This window comes from Rana temporaria, chromosome 12, assembly GCF_905171775.1.
Source record: "Rana temporaria chromosome 12, aRanTem1.1, whole genome shotgun sequence".
NCBI lineage: Eukaryota > Metazoa > Chordata > Amphibia > Anura > Ranidae > Rana > Rana temporaria.
In genome coordinates, this window is record NC_053500.1 from 108,068,044 (window position 1) to 108,090,837 (window position 22,794).

Below are 22,794 nucleotides of genomic sequence, written 5' to 3' on the forward strand. Positions count from 1 at the left end.
AAAACACTTGTTGGCAATTAGAGGTCAGATGTTTCTTGTAGTTGGCAACCAGGCTTGCACACATATCAAGAGGGAATTTGTCCCACTCCTTCTTGCAGATCCTCTACACGTCATTTAGGTTTCTTGGCTGAGTGAGTAAGAAACTTATATAGCGCAACACATGCAAACTGAATCGCCTCTGGGCGCTTGGTATCTATTCCCTGGGCCCTCAGAAGAGATGGGTCTTGATCTTTCTCCTGAAGGCCAGGTGGTTTACCTCCAATCGGATGGCGGTTGGTAGAGCGTTCCATAGTCTGGGTCCTTGGACCGCAAATCTTCGTTCTCCTTTGGACTTGTATCTGGCTTTGGGTATCTGGAGTAGATTTTGGTTGGTGGATCGCAGAATGCGATTGGTGTTGTGAGCTTTTAGTTTCTCGCATTGATATTGGGGGGCATTTCCCAGAACACACTTATGCATTAGACAGAGTGCTTTGAAATGGATTGTCTTTTACGGGCAACCAATGAAGGGATCTCGACGAAGGTGAGATTGATTCCCATGGTTTTTTCCCAGTCACAAGTCCAGCGGCCGTATTTTGAACAACTTGCAGACGAGTGATTTGGTATTTTGGGAGTCCGAGATAGAGGGCATTTGTATAGTCCAGTCTGGAGTTGATAATTGTTCCCACCACGACTGCTATGTCGTTTTTTTTTGGGACAAAGGGAGTGAGTCTGCGTAGAAGTCGCAGCAGATGGTGCGATCCGCTAACTACTGACCCTATTTGTGCATCCATTGTCATGTTGGTGTCGAAGATGACTCAGAGACTTTTGACTTTGGTGCTGGGGGTGATGGATTGACCCAGAATGGGCGGGGGCATCCATGATGTTGCGGGATGAATCTTCCGATTGGCCTGAAACAGGAGAAGTTCTGTTTTTGAGCCATTGAGTTTAAGGTAACTCTTTGTCATCCACTTTTCTATCAAAGAAAGGCATTTCTCTAGTCCGAGATAATAATCCTTTTTGTTGCAGATGCGAAAATATAGTTGTGTGTCATCTGCATAAGAGTGGTAAAGTAACTTCTAGTTGCTAATGATTTCAAAAAGAAGGCGGAGATAGATATTGAAAAGAACAGACGACAAAGGGGATCCCGGATGACACCGTGCGTTTTTCAGAAGTGAAAGGGCCCAATTTCACTATTTGTGATCGGTTTTCCAAGAAGGAGGAAAACCAAGATGAATCCCATTCCGCAACTCCGGCTACTTCGACTAGCCATGTCAGCAATAATTCGTGGTCTACCATGTCAAAAGCTGCGCTTGGGTCCAGCAGTACTAGAAGACAAGATTCTCATTAGTCTTCGGCCTCTAGAGCGTCATCCCATATTTTGAGCAGTGCTGTTTCTGTCCCGTGACCCGGACGGAAACCGGACTGGAATGGGTCAAGTAATTTATGGGCGTCTAATGTTGTAGCTGTTGTACAACTTCTTTCTCCATTACCTTGGAGAAGACATTCAGGCCTGTTATGGGGCAATGGTGGTTAGGGTCTTTTGGGTCGAGGGTGTTTTTTTTAGAATTGGTTTGATTATACCTTGTTTCAGCAAGGGTGGCACCACGCCCTCCTTGAATGACTGGTTTATGAGCTGCGTGATAGCTGGTGCCAAAATTTCGGCACATTCTTTCAGCAGTTTGGTGGGGATGATATCATTGGGCGCTGTGCTGTTTCACAGAGTCCTGATGATATTTTTAGTGGCATCGATGGAAATGGGTTTTAGAGTGAAGTTAGGTGATTGTGGCGGAATTATGTGGGTATTAGGTTTGTGATTTAGGGGGGGGTGGATGGAGGTTGTATTTTGCTGAATACTTTCACGGATTCTTTCAATTTTGTTGATGAAATAATCCAAAATTCTTGTGAATCAGAATTGGGGGCTTCTAGACAGACTGGGTTCATGGTCTTGGTAACTAGATCAAAAAGTTCACGGGTGCGGTTTAGGGCATTGGTGATAATATTAGAAAAAAAAAAAATTTTGGCAAAGATTTCTTTATGGTATTTTTTGGTTATTATCTTATAAATGGTGTGGTTTTCCTCTGAAGAGCTTATATTCCAGGCTGCTTCAGCTCTTCTGCGCTCTTGCTTTAGCAACGACAGCTGATCTTTAAACCAGCTGGAGTTGTTTTTCTGAATGCAGGTTTTGCGTTTTGGCGCTACTAAGTCGGCTGACTGTAGCAGAACCTTGTTTATAGCATCAAGAGCTTCTGTGGCTGTTTGATGTAATTGGATTTTTTTTCTTTTGTTCCCTAATGTAGTTTTGAAGAGTTCTGAATGGAGCTTCTTCTGAGATCCAGTCCAGTGTGTTGTCATCGGTTTTACCGTTTTTTTTGAGGGGGCGTTTATGTTGATTGTGAATTTAATGGCATGGGGATCAGTCCATGGTTGCGGCTCATTTTCCAGAATATTGATTTCCAGATCTTGTCTGAAAATGAGATCGAGCGTGTGACATTTGGTAACATATTTTCTATGGGATTAAGGTCTGGAGACTGGCTAGGCCACTCCAGGTCGTTAATGTGCTTCTTCCTGAGCCACTCTTTTGTTGCCTTGGCCGTGTGTTTTGGGTCAGTCATGCTGGAATACCCATCCACAACCTATTTTCAATGCCCTGGCTGAGGAATGGAGGCCCAAGATTTGATGGTGCATGGCCCCGTCCATCGTCCCCTTGATGTGGTAAAGTTATCCTCTCCCCTAACAGAAACCCGCCCCCAAAGCTTATTGTTTCCACCTCCATGTTTGATGCTGGGGATGGTGTTCTTGGGGGTCATGGCAGCATTCCTCTTCCTCCAAACATGTCAAGTTGAGTTGATGCCAGGAGCTTAATTTTGGTCTCATCTGACCACAACACTTTTTCACCCAGTTCGCCTCTGAATCTTTCACATGTTCATTATCAAACTTCAGATGGACTTGTACATGTGCATTCTTGAGCAGGGGGAACCTTGCAGGGGCTGCAGGATTTCAGTCCTTCACGGCGTAGTGTGTTACCAATTGTTTTCTTGGTGACTTTGGTCCCAGCTGCCTTGAGATCACTGACGAGATTCTCCTGTGTAGTTCTGGGCTGATTCCTCACCATTCTCATGATCATTGAAACTCCACAAGGTGAGATCTTGTATGGAGCCCCAGACCCAGGGAGATTGACAGTTATTTTGTGTTCCTATTCGCAAATAATCCCACCAGCTGTTGTCGCCCTCTCACCAAGCTGCTTGGTGATGGTCTCGTAGTCCATTTCAGCCTTGTATATGTCTATGATCCTGTCCCTGACATACTTGGACAGCTCTTTGGTCTTGGCCATAGTGGAGATATTGGAATCTGATTGCTTCTGTGGACAGGTGTCTTTTATACAGGGAACAATCTCGGCTTGTTTCCTGTATAGAAGACACCGGGGAGCCAGAAATATTGAAGATTGATAGGGGATCAAATACTTCCAAATGAAATTTAAAATTAAAATAAATGTATTACTTTGTATTTTTTTTTTTTTTTTTTTAAATGCTTTTTTATGGGGGGGATATTTTTGTTCTGCCTCTCACTGTTAAAATAAAAATAAACTGATCATTTTATTTGTCAGCGGGCAAACGTACACAATCAACAGGGGATCAAATACTTTTTCCCTTACTGTATTTCTGCAGAAAAAAATTTGCATTCATACTTTTTTCACGCAGGAGCCTGGAAAATTATTATTCCATCAATGATCAGTACATCACGGGTGCAATGCTAACCTGCAGACTCAGTATAGCTATGGGCAGACGGTTACTGAACAGCAGGAAGATTAACTACGAGAGCACTCGCCAGCGCCCTCGCTGTTCATTGAGAACTACAAATAGAGGATGGTAATTGTAGTTCATACATTCACAGAACTCCTGTGAATGAATAATGCATCTGTGTGGGTGGAGCCCCACACAGCTGCACTGTTTTTAATACCTTTTCAATATGGGTGTAACACGTTACCAAAAGTGAACAACTTCTCCTTTAGCTGGATACACGCTATACAATTTTTTCTTTTGATCTTTTTCCTTTAGATTTGTCGAAACCATATGAGAAGTCAAACCTTAACTGTTTCAATTTGTATACAATAAGGCAGGCCCTTACACCACATGGTTTTGGTAAATCTAAAGGTAAACAAACAACAAAAGTTGTATAGTGTGTGTCCAGCGTTAAAGTGTCAACATTTGGAGGATTTCCTCCTATTTTTTTTTTTTTTTTTTATTCTTATGCTGATGGCAACTCAAAATGTTGGTTTTACTTTCACTTTCTCCCATGACTTCTGTTCAGACAATTGCAGAGCGTGAATTGCTTTCCCTAGGACCCCCCCCGGTTGTGCCGAGCCGACAAACTGGAGACATTGGGCCAAAGTGATTATTTGTTTTGCGTTTTGTAAACTTGTCCAGTGCTTTGCCTCCTCTTGTCCTACAGCAGTAACAATCTGACAGAGGTTCGAACCCCTTGACACTTTATCCAAATCTGATCACAAATGAAATGTACAGATATCCAAAGAGTCAGTAATGACACATCTTGTGTATTTCTTTAAATTTTCACATTTCTGGAGAGTGCAAAATCGGGTGCAGCTCTGCATAGAAACCAATCTGCCTTCAGGTTTTATTGTCCAAGCTTAATTGAACAAGCTGAAGTTTGATTGGCACAGCTGCACCAGATTTTGCACTCTACAGTTTTAGTAAATCAACCCCGTAGTGTGGATTGTGTCCAAGCTGTCATTCATAATATTGGCCACATACTGTACACGGCAATTTTTAGATGATTCCAAACACATTAATATGCTTTCAGCGTGCTAAAACAGATTTCAACCGATTTCGTTTTTTTTTCCCCGATGTCCATAGATGGGTCCTTTTTACACTGGTGTGCTTTTCCAGGGTGACAAATGCGCATGAAAACTATTCCCTATTAAATCCTATGTAACTGCTCACACTGCAGGTGCGCAGATTTTCAAAAATGCACCAAAAAAGCGCCTTTTATTGTATCACAAGTGCATCATCGTGAAAGCTGCACAAAAGCGCATGGGTGTGAAAGGGCCCAAACTGTATGTGGTAGGGTACAAAACTATTTTGCATTTGAAATCGGGTTGAAAGTCATGAAAATGGTTGTGTTTATGGCTAGCATTAGAAAAAGGGGGGAATGAAGGTGGGACTTTGTGTGAGGCAATGAGGGGCAGATTCATGTGCCTCCATCCCTAATATATTTGAGGGGGGGGGGGGGAGATTGGTGGGACTTTAAATGAAGCACACTGCTAAAAATTAAAAATGCATTTATGTTTAATTCCTGATACATAATTGTATACTGGTAATAACTGTAATAATTATAGCATTGTGTAACAGATTAATGGTTCATGTGTATACACATATATTCCAACATAGATAAGGATAGTAAATAAATACATATAACCATATATTGCCGTAGCCACAGTAAACGGTTGAATCTCAGACATAATTTTGCAATGTAATAGCATGTAACAGTCGTTGAGTAGCTCTACGCGTTTTATCGGTTTTCCCAATCATCAGGAGCAAAATTATAATAAAACATAATAATGAGAATAAGTGCAAGATACTTTCATTGATGTGACAAGGGGGAATGGTTGATAAATGTTTCATTCCCCCTCTTTCAAACACTCTTAACTGAGGGTAATATAAGGATACATATAGTAATGTTGACGGCTGGAGAAGCCATGGATATACCATCCCCCGGAGCTGAGGCTACATAGTCCACGGCCACGCTGGCTGACCAAACACAATGTAACGACATATCGGTGAGTGTGAGACCCACGGTGCAGGATACATAGAATTGGTAAATACTGGTATAAAATTCCCAGACATTTTCTGTGGAGGAGACAATGTATATATAAATAATACAGCCTGCAACGTGGGCCGAGAAATAGACTAATAGCTCAAAGGGCATGGAAATATGTGAAGGCCTGTGACAGAGTGACACCACTGTGTAGGAGAGAACCTAAACCTCACCAGGAATAGTGATATAGACAGTGCCAGAGAGCCCAGCAAAGGAAGGCAGAAAATGAGTGAATACCTTGGAGAGGAGATAACCAGACCTCGTGCAACCTGCTCATTGTCTGGAGGTGAAAGTGGAAAAGTGTTCCATCGGTGAGAGATGTTGGTCACGCCAGAAAAACCGAGGGTGTCCGCCAACGTCATGTTGCGTGATCCGAGGGGGCTGCACACGTATCCGAACGGACAGTGCCGTCCGGAAACTGGCATTGAATACCCCCTCGTATTGGTCACGATGTGGAAAATCAATAAACATAAATGCATTTTTAATTTTTAGCAGTGTGCTTCATTTAAAGTCCCACCAATCTCCCCCCCTTGTTCAAATATGGCTAGCATTAGGCATGGCGAAGACAAATCCAGAGGTCTCCTCATTCAGGGCAGCTTTGTCACAAAATGTTATTATGCCTGCGCCAAGCAATGGACATGGCGTGACTTATTTCCACTGCTGGAACAAGTTTACTATTTTTATTTGTAAGCAAATTCAGTTTTGATACGATTTAGAATACAGTTGCTCTTTGAACATATTAGAAATATTTTGTCTAGAGAGGTCTAACTGGTGATGGATTAAATCTGGCTCATCCATAAGCAATCACCGCAGAATTTTAGATTGTAAACGTAGTAATCAGCTAGTCACTACTTGTTCTGATTAACACGTATCTGTTAATGAATTAATTTTTTTTTTTTTGTACATTTATAGAAATGTTAGTGATTCACGAAAAGCAGATGTATGGTAATGAACTATGTCAATAACACTCTTGTATCTCCCTCTTATTCAGTCTATCAGCGCAGCTGTTGCATTCTTTTATAGCAACTACCTCCTCCTGCAGTGGCAGCTGTTAATCATGGTGATATTTGGATTCTTTGGCACCATCTCATTTTTCTTTGTGGAGTGGGCAACGGTCAGCTTGAATCCTCAAGAGACTCGCTACGGCAGTATCTGATGAAGATGTGCTGCTCCGCCGCTGCTGGTTTACGGAGTGAAAAGGTTCAGAGCTTGTCCAGCACCTTAGAGGTTAATTAAGGAACATTTGGATCTGCGCTGGCCGCAGGACATTCCCTAGAGCTACTCTGTGCTACTTTTTTTGGATTCAGGACAACTTTGACGTGACCATAATGCACTCTGTCCCCAGTGTCTTCTGGGAAAAGGGAAAACATATGGCAGTGATTCACAGACCTTGATAGTGCAATAGCTGCTACGCTTCTTTGCCTGCTGTTATTACTTGATCATGTTTTACTTCTGACAATTACAAAGTCTGATTACTCACAACCCTTTGATCACTGAATGCAATGAACTTTATCAGGCATCACACTCCATGCCCTTTTTACCATGTGATATTTTAATGGCAGTTTTATATATGGATGTGGGGGGTCTATCGCACCGTGACTATATAGCTAGAAATACTTGATGCAAAAAATTCCTGTTATGTCCGATTTTGAAATTGTGTTGGTGCCAAACTGTATCCCACACACTTTTTTTAATTTTTTTTTCACTTTAAGGAATGTATAGTTAGCCTTTTTCAGCCATCATCCAAAGTTTTTGGTATGTTTTACACTGCTCTTGCTATTCTGTAAATTGTTTGCACTCAGGTCTTTTTAAAAACGAACATGTATTTGTTTTATATTTCTATGAAACCAGCAGCTGATGTCCTCTCATAAGTGTCATAAGGAGAAAGTGTACCGTGCATAGCCAATTCACTTCCAGAGGTTCCAGTCTACTGTAGCTTAGTGCAGGACTATATACAGGTCTTTTTGAGTAACTCTGTCTTGCTCCTATTATCGCAAGTGATTCATTGCTACACAGAACACATATCGCTCTATTGGAGCTTCAATAACAATCGCACAATGCTTAAAATGTGTGCGAATGCTAGATACTAAAATCTGCGGTGATGACACCAAAGGGAACTGTTCTTTGTAAATAGCGACTAAGCAATAGTTGAGGGATTGAGTTGATTTAAATATTCCAGTGCTTCTGCATTGGAAGCCCAATTGTAGCTTTCTGCAAAATGTAATAGACAGAAGCACGGTCCATAAAAACATTGCTTTTTAGGAATCTTTTTTGTTCTGTATTTGTGCCCCAGCACTGGCCCAAAACAGGTACACATCATGTGCATTCCCAACTGCTGGCCCACTTTAGCGAACCATTGCTGACTGTAGAGCAGTATTTACCACTGTGCAGGGGTGTGATAGAATGCTGTTTTTGTATGGAGAGCAGCTGTTTTATCGTTGCCCTGCTGCAGAGATTCAGATTTTTTTTGGGCCATTGCTGGGTTGCAATTTAAAGCAGAGCTCCTCTGGGAGGGGGTGTACCTTTTTATTACAGGGCCATTTCCCCACTTCCGTAAAACCTTGCAGAGGTGAGGTCCCCTGATGGTTCAGCCTCCTTCCTCCGCTGCTGGGCCATTCACAAAGCACAGCACGCTTCATGCATGCACAGTAGAGAATCATACAAAGAATGGTCGTGACTGCAGCACCCGGGAGCTGATTTTGTTGGTAGGGGGGCTGGGGCCAAGTGCTATCACTATTTGAAAAGAGCGTGACTGTCTGGGCAGAGCTCTATGACTAAATGAACTACAAATACCGACATCCTTTGCTTGTAGTTCTCAATGAACTGCCAGGGCACTGTTGAGTACTCTCGTTACTGTAGTACATTGATTCCTCCTGTCATTGTGTAACTGCCTGCCTGTACTCGCTTTTTGGCCTTTTGACTAAGATCAAGTGTAGTATCTGTTCTTATCAGTTGTCAGAGGAGCGCTGAAGCTCCTCCTACATGGGGAGGGTGGATGCAATCCAATGACATCATTGCACCTGGAAGGATGGTTTCAGCAGGGACTGCGCCGAGCTGCCCGATAGATACTGGGGGCCGGCCAATGGTTGCGTCTGAGCCATCTGGATGGGTAGCTGCACTTGGTCTGGTTTTTTTGCCGAGTTCTAGTCCTGCCTTCTGGCTGCCTGGTGTAAGTGCTGTCCCTGTCAGATATCTGGTAGGAGGAGCTGGTACTGCCCTTGGAGAAGATGGGGGTAAGGCCATGCAAATCCACCTGGTTGACGGGGGGTCTGGAAGGGCTAGTATTGGTGGAGGCTGCTAACCTGAGCGGCAGTTCTCCCTAAGAAAACCTTGAAGGGCTCCCTATCTGGCAGGGGCGGAGGGCTGCACTTGGTCGGTCTGGGGGTTGGATATGGAACATGAAAAGCCTATGGTGCATGTGCCCCTGGAGTGGCAGTCCAGGGACACCAGAAAAGTCACTGTGAGTGAGGGTCACTTTGATTTGACTGCTACCACGGTCACTGCACCAATACACGCTTTTTTTTTTTTTAGCACCTGCCTCCTGGGCCGGGCCTTTTGGTTAGAACCGGAGGAATTTTTTTTTCCTGGCCGGAGGGTTATACAACACAATGACCACTTCTTTCACTCTCCTCTCCACTATCCCTTTCCCCCACTTTATTTAATATATAAGCCTATGTTTGTCACGTTTTTGTCTTTTTGTTTGTGCACGTTATTTGTTCACTGTGTGATTACTAGGGTGCCGGGCCTCGGGCCAGCCCTGAATGTCTTGGGAGTGGGTGGACATGGCCTTCTGGCTTAGTCCGCCTTCTCTCATGGGGTCTTCCTTTCGGAGGAGCCCCACCTAGTACTGGGAGGGTTCTGTTTCGGCAGACCCTCCAAGGAAGTTGGGGTACATCAGTCCTCGTCTGGAGCCCAACGCCCCGGGGGATCAGGGTTTGGGTCCTTTTTCACAGGAGGACCACTTGACGTTGCACCCGTCTGCACATTTTTGTGACCACTCTTTATGTGTGTGCACATTTTATCTGCACCGGGTGAAGTTTTTTGTGTGTGTTACACACGCCATAGGCTTTTAAAAAAAAAAAAAAAGACGGCTTACACTAACAGTGTAGGAGCCCTGCTTTTTGCACCTGCAATCTGCTGATCGCAGGTGCAATGCTTTCCAGGCTCCTACAAAAACAAATAATAAATGCACATTTTTTTTTTCCTGCCTAATGTGCATTTTTGTTCTTTTAAAAAGGAAAAAACAAAAACAAATATAATTCCTTTAGAAAAGGCAATGTTTATGTATCTGTTGTTGCTCTATTATTTTTTTTGCAAAAAGCTACAATTGAAACATCCCCCAAATAATTTTTTCAGTTACTATTTTTTTTTTTTTTTGTTTTGTTAATGACGGGAACATAAAATTACCTAACAATATATCTTGTGTCTCTCTTAAGTATTCCGTTTAGTTAATGGGTCTGCATATCTTGTATAGTCACTATGAAGGATTCACACTCTTGTGCTGGATTTGTTATTTATTTCATATTGGGCACAGTGCATTGGGAAATGCTAGAACAGGTAGAGGTGGGTATAAATAAAACTACCAGGTGGATAGGAATATGATTAAGGTGGGTAAACACCATAAGAAAATTGGGTGAACGATCGGCTGGTTTTCCTTTTTTATGTATCGCAGCAAGTCAAAACCAAGGATGGAACTAATGGATGGCAAATTCTCGTAAGACTAAAGCCGCATACACACGATCGGAATTTCCGATTTACATCTTCTGTCGCAATTCCAATGAAGCTGACTTCCATCAGTCTTGCATACACTGTCAGACTAAATTCCGACTGTCCAAAATGCGGTGATGTAAAACACCACAACGAGCCGAGAAAAATGAAGTTCATTACTTCCGAGCATGCGCCGACTTGATTCTGAGCATGCGTGTTTTTTGTCGGAAAAAAAATAAAACATGTTCTATTTCTAAACACTGATGGAAAAAAGTCCGATGGGGCACACACACGTTCGGCAGTCCATCAGACTTTTTTCATCAGAAATTCCGATCGTGTGTACGTGCCATTGGGCTGTTTTTTTGTTTACTTTTGTTTCTGATCCTGTGCAGTCTTTCATATCAGATTTTTCTCGTACAAAAACTGAAAATTGTCCATTCTGTTCAGACGAGAACAGTCTGAATCTAATGTCAAAAGTTTTTTTTATTTTATTTTTTTTAAATAGTGTGTACCCTTTAGAAATTGTGGCAGTAAGATCCTACTATTGGAATATCCATGGTGCATAAAAATTTGACCCAAGTCAGTCACCACACTCTTTCTAGGATTAAAATGTCACTTTTGACCCAATTCTTAATTTTTTTTAAGTTGGGAGCTTTAATTTTGATACATTTTGCTCTTAAGGTCCAGTTTGACGCTATTCCTCTAGCTTCTGAAAGCGATCTTTCCAAGTCAGTCCTGTCCACTGAGAGCCATGAATCTCCTAGCATTTTTTTGTTTAAATCTTTATACATGCAAAAATTAATACACAAAAATAAACACAGCAAAATAAATGTGTGTTTGAAACACTTGGCATCTATACAGACCATAAAACTGGATTTGTAAAGCCTTTTCCTAGAGAAAAACGGTGAACTAGGAGACCTAAATAACTGATCTTGGGACCATGTGTCGGGTCTTGACCTAAAGGTTATTGCCCCGTTTGGAGAGAATCTGGTTGCTATGGATAATACAGATGTATTCCCTTCAGTCGCTTTCTATAGATAGATAGATAGATGAGGCCCAGTGTAAGTGTTTGGTTTCCATGATCAAACGGTTTATCTTGGTGGCTGCATTTGCCTCACGTTCTCTCCTATTCTAAAGATCTATCAAAGGGTCCCTGTGGGTACCATAAAGGAGAGATGACGAGCCTTTTCGTTCCGTTCATATTCCAGGTCACATTGTGTATCCTTGCTCTAGGTGGTGCTTTTGAAGTCCACAAAGAAGCTGTAACTGCTTATCTCCTCTGTGCCATGGGCAAAATTCAAGAAGCTGTTTATCACCTGAGGAAAAATGAAAATTCTGTATTCTGAATACTAGTAGTCATCAATTTGAGCATGTGACAGAAGGGAAAAACATAACCATGCTGATTCGTCTTTTATAAGCTTAAGGGATTCTATTTTTAAATCATTTAGAGCTGACTTGTACAGGTGCAATTTAGTTGTACAACAACCTTATTCGAAACAGGTTGGACATGGTTCACATTGTATTTGAGTGTCAAGTTGCACTGCAAAGAGCCGTTTTGTCTCGGTTGCCAAATGTGTAAATATTAGGGGAAGGCATTCTGATGTTCATAGGGGCCCCTCTGGGTTCCTTTATCAGGGATTTTAAGTTGATGAGGAATATCTCCTACAGTGGGGATCGAAAGTTTGGGCACCCCAGGTAAAAATTTGTATTAATGTGCATAACGAAGCCAAGGAAAGATGGAAAAATCTCCAAAAGGCATCAAATTACAGATTATACATTCTTATAATATGTCAAAAAAAGTTAGATTTTATTTCCATCATTTACACTTTCAAAATTACAGAAAACAAAAAAATGGCGTCTGCAAAAGTTTGGGCACCCTGCAGAGTTAATATCTTGTACTGCCCTCTTTGGCAAGTATCACAGCAAACGCTTTTTGTAGCCAGCCAAGAGTCTTTCAATTCTTGTTTGAGGTATCTTTGCCCATTCTTCCTTACCAAAGTCTGGGCTGTCTGTCACGCACTGCTCTTTTAAGGTCTATCCATAGATTTTCAATTATGTTGAGGTCAGGAGATTGTGAAGGCCATGGCAAAACCTTCAGTTTACGCCTCTTGATGTAATCCCCTGTGGATTTTGGGGTGTGTTTAGGATCATCATCCATTTGTAGAAGCCATCCTCTTTAACTTCAGCTTTTTCACAGATGGCATCAAGTTACCATCCAAAATTTGCTGAAATTTTATTGAGTCCATTTTTCCTTCTACTCGTGAAATGTTCCCTGTGCCACTGGCTACAATACAACCCCAAAGCATGATTGATCCCCCCCCCCCCCCCCCCCCCATGCTTAACAGTTGGACAGAGGTTATTTTCGTTAAATTCTGTGCCCTTTCTTCTCCAAACGTACCTTTGCTCATTCCGGCCAAAAAGTTTCCAAAATGCATCAGGCTTGTCTATATGTTCATTTGCAAAGTTCAAACACTGATTTTTGTCGTGAGGACGTAGAAGAGGTTTTCTTATGATGACTCTTCCATGAAGACCATATTTGTACAAGTATCTCTTTATAGTGGAATAGTGTACCACAACTCCAGTGTCTGCCAGATCTTTCTGGAGGGATCGTGCAGTCAAACATGGGTTTTGAATTGCTTTTCTCACAATCCTGCAAGCTGTTCTGTCTGATATTTTTCTTGGTCTTCCAGATCTTGCTTTAACTTCCACTGTTCCTGATGACTGCCATTTCTTAATTACATTCTGAACAGAGGATATTGACATCTGAAAACGCTTTGCTATCTTCTTATAGCCTTCTCCAGCTTTGTGAGCGTCAACTATTTTCAGTTTTCTAGACAACTGCTTAGAAGAACCCATGGTGCTGATTGTTGGGGCAAGGTCAGATGAGTCTGGGCATTTAAAACCTTTGAGATTGACATCACCTGGTCTTCCCAGACGATGATTGAGAACAATCCATGACACTGGCAGGTCTCAGCTTTGCAAAGGGGGCAGTGCATGCTATAAATTCTGCAGGATTCCCAAACTTTTGCAGACACCATTTTTTTGTTTTCTGTAATTTTGAAAGTGTAAATGATGGAAATAAAATCTAACTTTTTTTGACATATTATAAGATTGTCTAATCTGTAGTTTGATGCCTTTTTTGGAGATTTTTCCATCTTTCCTTGGCTTCGTTATGCACATTAATACAAATGTTTACCTGGGGTGCCCAAACTTTTTATCCCCACTGTATATAAGTGTAAACATCCTTTGTAAAGTAGACCTAGAACCAGGTGTTTCTTGCAAGTGTCTGGCCATAGATGAAGCAATTTATTATTTTTCCTGTAAATTGCTCGATTCCCCTGTTGCAATACATAGTGGCACGCACGCACCTGAGTGAGAGCAATCATTTTAGTACCAGAGCTCCTGCGCAACGTTAAACTGATGACCTATAAAGGCTTTTAAAGTGTCGCTTATGGAAAATATAGTGTACTGATGTTTGTCGCCATTTCACTGACACAAGCAATTTTAGGATGCGACATGTTTGGTATCTCTTTAAGCCTCGTACACACGATAGGTTAACCAGAGGACAACGGTCTAAAGGACCGTTTTCATCGGTCCAAAACGATCGTGTGTAGGCCCCATAGGTTATTTAACCTTTGGATAAAAAAATGTCAACTTGCGTTAAAATTTAACAGATGGATTGAAAAACGATCGTTGGTATGCAAAACCATCGGTTAAAAACCTGTGCATGCTCAGAATCAAGTCGACGCATGCTTATCCTATCATGTGTACGAGGCTTTTGTCAACGCAACCTCATCCTTTTATATTTTATAACAAAAAAAAGGGTAATTTATTGCGTTGTGTGCCCATATTTTACTTTAGTGTATTTTTTTTACTGAAAACCCTTTGTGCTAATATTGTGTAACATAAAAAATTTGAAGTGCCGCTATTTTGTTCTCTTGGGTGTCTGCTTTCAGAGAATATATAATTTTTGGGGGTTTTATGTAATGGTTTTTTTTTTTTTTTTTAACGTGCAAAAATTGCTGTGTCGCCAAGAGGGTTAAGCAGGCCCTCACCAGTTGCCTGCACACATATTTATTTTCTTATTGGAGGACCCATTGCACTCTGATTTGGAAATTGTGATCAGACTTTGTTTACCCTGGTGTCCGCTGCCCTCCGTTCCTCTCGGTTAATCAGTAAAGTGTTAACATTCTGGACTAGCACTGACAATAGGAGGAGTCACAGGTCAGCCATGCAAGGTGTGTTTTTTTTTTTTGCATGATAGACCAACCCAAACCTGATGCTTACTGGAGACAAAGTAATCCTATGTGCAAGCAGTTGGAGGTTCCTGCTATATTGCCCTGCAACCAGTTGCAAGTATGGGCCAGCCCACATGTTTGCTTTGGATACAGAACTGTATCGCAAGGTTACTAATGCTACAGAAGGAGTCCTCCTGTAAACTGACCTCCGTGTTCACCTATGCACCGTGTATAACATATACACACGCTGGTATTTTGTATCTTCACTGCTTTCAAACTGTAATGTTTTTTTTTTCTAAATGTTCCTACTGTATGTGTCACTTGACTAGGCTGCTTCACTGATGCCGGTGGGAAGGACTGGGTATGTCAGCCAGTCATCTTGATATTGTTGAGGCGAATTGTAGGGCACATGCGTAGTGAAAAGGACTCCTGCATGTTCAATGAATCTACACACTATTCTTTGCTGTTTGTTTGTTTTTGTCAAAAGCAAAATAGTGGATGAACTAGTAAATACAACACTAAAGGATGTAAAGGAATTTGATTAAAAACGTTGTGGGTAAATTTCTGCTTAAAGCGGATGACCGCGGAAAAAAAAAAAAATATTAAAAGCCAGCAGCTACAAATACTGCAGCTGCTGACTTTTAATATCGGCACACTTACCTGTCCTGGAGTCCAGCGCCGTCCGCAGCAGAGGACGAGCGATCGCTCGTCACTCTGCTGCCCCCGCTATCCTTGGTGAGGGAGCCAGGAAGTGAAGCGCTCCGGCTTCACTGCCCGGTTCCCTACGGCACATGCGCGAGTCGCGATGCGCCATGCTGACTGGCTCCCGATGTGTTCTGGGAGCCGAGTGTTTCCCAGAAAACTACGGGGGAGGTGGGGGAGGGAGGTGACGTCCTGCCTGCAGTCTACCCGCAGACTGTGTGACCGGAAGTGGGTGCAAATACCTGCACCCCCCCCCCTGAAAGGTGTCAAATGTGACACCGGAAGGGGTTGTGATTTGCGGAGGTGGAGGGTGGAGCTCCGCTTTAAAACTGTTAACAGGCTTGCTGGGCTCCACACATCAAAAGCAAGAGAAAAGCTGATATAACCTTGCTGGAGAAAATGCTGCTGTCAACTCCTCCTAGTTCTGGTCACATAACCAAATGCTTAGGTATTTGATCTTGTGATTTCAACTAAAGGAAAGCATCAAACAGTCTGGAGTGATTTTCATCCTTCCTTTAGAGATCATGTGCCCAGCAGGCCCAGGCAAAGTTTGGAGCGGCATTTTTCAGCCTTTTTTTTTCTTTTGTTTGTTTTTCTTTTTTTTTACTGTTTATCCATTCTAGTAAGATTTTTAATGTTGATTTGAGCTATAATACTTTGCGAAATTTTATTTAGAGGATAAAGACACTAATAAAATGCTTCTGCTCTTTTAGTCCGAGTGCACGCTAGTGTGATGCTAGACATCGCATGTAATTCACACAGCATTGCTGTACATATCACATGCGATGTCTGCAATGCGAATTGAGCCGTACAAAATTCCCATTTCACAGTTCGCACTGCGATCTGCAAACCGATTTAGGGGTGTCATTAACTTTACATTGACACCTGCAGCGGATCGCAGAGAGCCGTGTGAACTGCATGCGAGTAAAATACGATTTGGGCAACCCGCCCAGGAATCACGCTGGTTCCCGCATCGCACAAATGTGAACCGGGACTTGGTGTATACAGTAACACAGATGCCTTTTATCTGCTTTAGGCTTCATGTACACGGAAGTTTTTACAACCGCTCCTTAACGATTTAACTTGACAGATAATAACTGACGTTTAAAACGGCTGTTTTGCCACGTTTACGTTTTAGAAGAGTGTTTTTTTTTTTTTTTAACCACTTCATTACTGGGCACTTAAACACCCTTCCTGCCCAGACCAATTTTCAGCTTTTAGCGCTGACGCATTTTGAATGACAATTGCGCAGTCATACAACACTGTACCCAAATTATATTTTTATAATTTTTTCCCCACAAATAGAGATTTCTTTTGGTGGTATTTGATCACCTCTGCGGTTTTTATTTTTTGCGCTATAAACAAAAAAGTCAAAATGTTGATAAAAACACAATATTTTTACTTTTTGTTATAATAATATCCCAATAAAACAAATGTTTTCCTCAGTTTAGGCCGATACATAGTCGTCTACATATTTTTGTTAAAAAAAAAAAATCGCAATAAGCGTTAATTGATTGTTTGCGCAAAAGTTATAGCGCCTACAAAATGGGGATAGATTTATGTTTTTTTTTTTTTTTTGTTTTTGTTTTTTTAACTAGTAATGGCGGCGATCTGCGATTTTTTTTTTTTTTTGTCAGGCCTGCTATATTGCGGCGGACACATCGGACACTTTTAACACTATTTTGGAACCATTCACATTTACACAGCAAACAGTGCTATAGTAATGCACTGAATAAATGTGACTGGCAGGGAAGGGGTTAACACTAGGGGGCGAGGAAGGGGTTAAATGTATTCCCTGGGAGTGATTCTTCCTGTGGGGGGGGGGGGACTGACTGGGGGAGGTGACCGATCGGTGTCCCTATGTACAAGGGACACAGCATTGGTCTCCTCTCTCCCTGACAGGACGTGGAGCTCTGTGTTTACACACAGAGTTCCATGTCACTGCTAATCTTGGGTACCTGGCGGACATCGCGACGGCAAGGCACGCACATTGGCATCTCACCGATGCGCCGGGCACAGTTTTTCCCCGCTGCGCGCCCCCAGCGGCACGCGCGGGGAATGCAAATAACAAACGTCCACCCGGCAGATGAGAGCCGCACTGTGGACGTCTTTCGTCTACAGCGCGGGTTTCAAGTGGTTAATAGCCAAAAATTAAAAATGCCTGTTAACGAAACGCATCTGCCATCTAAGCTCCCATCTTTTACATGTGAGTAACCCAGGTTTTAGCCACGTTTAGAAGCATTTTGGTGCTTGAAATGCCTCCAAACACAGCTTCTAAACTCCACTTCCTAGAAACGACTGTAAACGACCCTATGTACGTCTACTGATGGGATAACCTAGAGGAGAGTTCAGGAGCAGTTGAAAAAAATGCCCAACTACTCCTAAACGTCTGTTTACCAGCAGCAGTGTACATGAGGCCTTAAAAACAAAATAAGAATTGCTTTGTTTGTACAGACAGGGAAAATGTTACGTAGAAAGCATCATAAGACCAAAAAGCGTAGTGTTTGCCAAAAGCCAAAAATGTTTTACTTTCAATAAATAGTCACTGAAGAGACCGATCAAAAGCAGGTTACCGTTTTTATGCCGTGTGATTTCGGCCATCTAATTGTGGAAAGCAGAATTTGTTTACTTCTAGAGTGGTCCCTGATGTTTTCTTTGTTTTGGGCCAGCCATGGATATCTCCCTTTTTTTTTTTTATCATCAGCCAGAGGGCTGATGGGGGGGGGGGGGGCCTGGAGAATGAGAATGAATTTCTCCTTTCACTCAAGCATGGAAGATTGAGGAATCCTCGCACTGTGCCATTATTTTCTGACGACGGGACTCCTCTACTGTCAGAATAGGGGGGAAAAAATTCAGACAAGTCCAAGTAGAAATGGCTGCACATAGATTGAAATTTGGCCAGCCCCTGCTAAACTGACAAAAAATTGACCTGTCTATGGCCAGCTTTAATCTCATGTCATAGTCCTGTGCCTCTCTAAACATTTCAGCGAAGACAAGCAGACTGAATGTAAACAAAGCAATAACGTCTCCTGTGAAAATTTCTAAAAAGGGAAAAAAAAAGTACATACACTGCCTACTTTTAGGACTGTGACTAATATAGAAGCCAGGCCATAACAGTAGCCAGAAATCATAAGCCGCCCATACATGGGTAAACACTTAGATTCCTCCATCTACACACAGAAGTGGATAGATTCTCCCTGCCAGGACACTGTATTCTGACAGTGGCACCCATAGTTCTCAGAGTACATCAGTGGCTGCAGTCAACTGATGGAGAAATATTTTCCAACATGTCCCTTTGACAGAAATGGTAGAGGGTGGCCACACACCGATTGGACTTCATCTCGTCTCTGCTGAACTAACCGAATTTTGATCAATGTATGGTCAGCTTTACTCATGACGGGTTGCCATTCACAAAATCAAGTTTAATTGCAGTATTGTATGGCTGTTTGAGAAAGATGAAGTAAGCATTTAAATTGAAATTGCTAATCTGGTTGACATAGTCAACAAATGTACCTATTTTATTTCAGCCTTCAAGTGACACTATTATCACAAACTTTTTCATGAACATGTTGGTAAAAGCTAACTGTATTTTTACACACAGGTTAAATGGTTGGAATCGGTGAAAAATGACATGTTTTATCAATCATACTTAATAAATTTGATTTTGAAATCATGAGCTTGAATATATGGCACTTGTGCGCTACAGATCTTTGACAAGAAAATCTTAAATGTTAAATTTTTTGAAGGGTTAGTCCCCACCCAACTAACATAAATAAATAAAACTCATCCAGCTGGGTGGTGATCTTTATGGTCTGAGTGGCACCCAACCTTGCTCACTTTTCCCTTCTTTCAACAAACTGGATTCATCTTCCTGCTCCCCATGGTTTTACCTAATCTCTGTTCTTTGAAAGTACTTTAAAGTTCTGCAAAGCTTAAAAGTCTATAGAGTGCTGTGGTGAAAGTGTGCTTCTATAGGCTGGTTTAGTAAGATTCTGAAGATCCTTATTTGAGGATTTTGAGGGCAGCAGAGTGGAAATTTCCTTTGGTGCGTTGGGTGCTTTTGCCTCTCAACCCATAATGAAGTCATAAAGCACTCGGCAGGCACTGAGGCAGGTTTACAGCGATGGGAGCTTGGATGGCGCTGGCTATGTTCTGTGTAAAGCCTCATACACGCAATTGGATTATCCGATGGGAATTGTTTAACCACTTACCCCCCGGACCATATTGCTGCCCAAAGACCAGAGTACTTTTTGCGATTCGGGACTGCGTCGCTTTAACAGACAATTGCGCGGTCGTGCGACGTGGCTCCCAAACAAAATTGGCGTCCTTTTTTTCCCACAAATAGAGCTTTCTTTTGGTGGTATTTGATCACCTCTGCGTTTTTTATTTTTTGCGCTATAAACAAAAATAGAATGACAATTTTTAAAAAAATGAATATTTTTTACTTTTTGCTGTAATAAATATCCCCCAAAAATATATAAAAAAAATTTTTTCCTCAGTTTAGGCCGATACGTATTCTTCTACATATTTTTCGTAAAAAAAAATCGCAATAAGCGTTTATTGATTGGTTTGCGCAAAAGTTATAACGTTTACAAAATAGGGGGTATTTTTATGACATTTTTATTAATATTTTTTTTTACTAGTAATGGCGGCGATCAGCGATTTTTTTTTTCGGTATTGCGACATTATGGCGGACACTTCGGACATTTTTGACACATTTTTGGGACCATTGGCATTTTTATAGCGATCAGTGCTATAAAAATGCATTAGATTACTATAAAAATGCCACTGGCAGTGAAGGGGTTAACACTAGGGGGCGGGGAAGGGGTTAAGTATGCCTGGGTGTGTTCTTACTGTGGGGGGGGGGGGGGCCTTACTAGGGGAAACACTGATCTTCTGTTCATACATTGTATGAACAGAAAATCAGCATTTCCCCTGCTGACAGGAACGAGAGCTGTGTGTTTACACACACAGCTCCCGTTCCCCGCTCTGTACCGAGCGATCGCGTGTGCCCGGCGGCGATCGCCTAGTGGCGGAAAAAAGGCAGGACGTCATATTACGTGGTCTCGCCTAGGAGAGCCACCTTGTGGACGTATTATGACGGTGCGGCGACGGCAAGTGGTTAATGAGAGGCTCTTGTCGGAAAATCCAACCGTTTGTATGCTCCATCAGACAATTGTCGGATTTTCTGCCAACAAATGTGGGATAGCATGCTTTAAAGTTGTCCACCAACAAATGTGTGTCCACGTCATTTTGTATTTGTTGGCCGACAATTCCTTGCTGTTTTGTATGCAATACAAGTTCTGCAGAAAATCAGATTGTGTGTAATGAGGCTTTTAAAAGACATGGGTTGGGTCAAAGTACCGACCAGCATTTATCCTATTTATGAAATATTACTTTCTATGGATTAGTTAATTCACCTCTATATACCACTATGCCAGTGGTTCTTAACCTCAATCCTCAAGTACCTGCAACAGGTTAAGTTTTTAGAATTTTCTTCATCTTGCACAAGTAATTTAAAGCAATGGCTTGGTTTTTATGGGAGCTATTTTATCCAAGGGAAATTCCCAAAACGTGGCCTGTTGGGGGTACTTGAGGGCTGAGGATTGGACCAACTGCATTATGCTTATCCATTTCATCATTGGATTATCCATCTTTCGCTGTGACTGTGGGACTATGACTCTTCATGCTCTCGATGACAATATTATCGCAAAGCGGCAGTTATTTTGAAGCTTTCACAGTAATATATCTTATACTAGAGTATATCCGTAAAAAGGATTTTGCTGCATTAAACAGGTTCACATCAGGACGTATAATGAGCTTTTTAACCTCATTAATAATTTTTGTGGTAAAATGTGATTCAGTTTAGAAACGTGTACTGTTATGGAAGTCATTGCCTTCAAGATCTCATTACTGGAGTGAAGAGGCATTTTTTATCATGAAACCAATGTTCTGGAAATGTAACTTCTAGCTGTAACTATATAGTGTGTTATTGGAAAAGAAAAACAGTGGGGAACTGGACTATTCTGTGTTTTATTATTATTTTGTAAATTGTAGGAATTTGAGCAATCACTCATTTTTTCAGCAGAACGCATTACAAAAATCACGACTGCCTGGCACCAGTTAGTCGAAGTAGCAGGCTGCTTATAGATCTTGGCTACCAAATAGAACTGCTATCTTTATTAAGTAAATTCTGCTTAGTAAGCTTCTCTCACCTGTATGGCAGCCATTCTTCTACACATGCATTCCACAGCCGGGGAATCTCATGGTAACTGTCACTTTATTCACTGCTGGTCTCCTAGCAGTCCGATTACAATGTAGGAATACGTTCCTGTGTAGTGCTTCCAAGGATTTAGTCCATTCATTAAACCTTCATTTAAGGGCTAATTTATTAAAATAAAAGTTCCTTCATACAAAGGTTGCCCTCACAGGGGATTAAGCCTTATACAGAAAGCTTCAGCCTCCTAGCGATGGTGTTCCTTTTAGACCCACTATCTGTTTCAGCATGGATGTCCACTTACTCTTTAGCCTGGTCGGAATGGCTGTCAGGCCAAAATACACCTGCTGTCTTGTAGCATAATGTTCTCCTTGTGGGAGAAGCCCTGAGCTATAGTTGGCACCCATACTAAAAGGGCTGTACGTGACTGCACAATCAGGATACAGGTGTCCAACAAACCATGGGTCTGAAGGCTTAATCCCATCAAATAATGTAGAAAGTCTCTGGACTCCAGGCTTTACAAGTCCCAGAGGTAATGGAAAATCCAGTTTTCTCCCCATGAGAAATGCATCCTGGAACCCCTCACCTTGTATTGATGAGAACCTTAGGTGCTACTAAATCCTCTTCCCACTGTGACATGCCTCTGGAACCTGTCAAAACAGGTACAGTACATCACTAGGTTATGTGCAACTCTGCTACCCTAGCCAGAGTTGTACTTCTACTTACTAGAAACCCAACTCTTAGTTGTAATATAAATACATTTGGAAAAACACCCACTTGCAACTTGCCACTTTCGGCTAGGACCCCCTTCACTCCAGAAACTAGAGGTCCGCCGATAAATTGGCCATTTTGGAGAAATTGGCATCGGCCAATTATTATCAAAATTAGGCCGATATTTAACACGGACCGCCAGTTCCTCCTCCAAACTATGTTGGCAGAGCAGCGCAGCGGTGTGTGAACCTGCATGTAACTGATTGCTGAGAGAAAGGGGAGCTGTCAAAATAGAGCATTGATGTAGGGGGTGGGCGGAACCCAGCAGCTATCAAACACCAGCCAATGGAATGATTCTGGGCAGGCCGCTATGTGTACGTGGCCCTGCCCCTTTTCCTAAACAGCCCA

General features: G+C 42.0%; 1 protein-coding gene and 1 pseudogene across 1 annotated transcript in view; both read left to right on the forward strand.

Moving 5' to 3' along the window:
* Positions 1-7,630, forward strand: part of MFSD11 (major facilitator superfamily domain containing 11) — a 95,200-nt gene extending 87,570 nt beyond the window's left edge. Inside the window, exon 14 of the mRNA XM_040330102.1 lies at positions 6,803-7,630. Within this exon, the coding sequence (XP_040186036.1) occupies positions 6,803-6,967 (165 nt within the window). The 3' untranslated portion in view covers positions 6,968-7,630. The remainder of the gene's footprint in view (positions 1-6,802) is intronic.
* Positions 7,631-8,711: 1,081 nt separating this feature from the next.
* Positions 8,712-8,818, forward strand: LOC120919668 (annotated as a pseudogene).
* Positions 8,819-22,794: the final 13,976 nt, after the last annotated feature.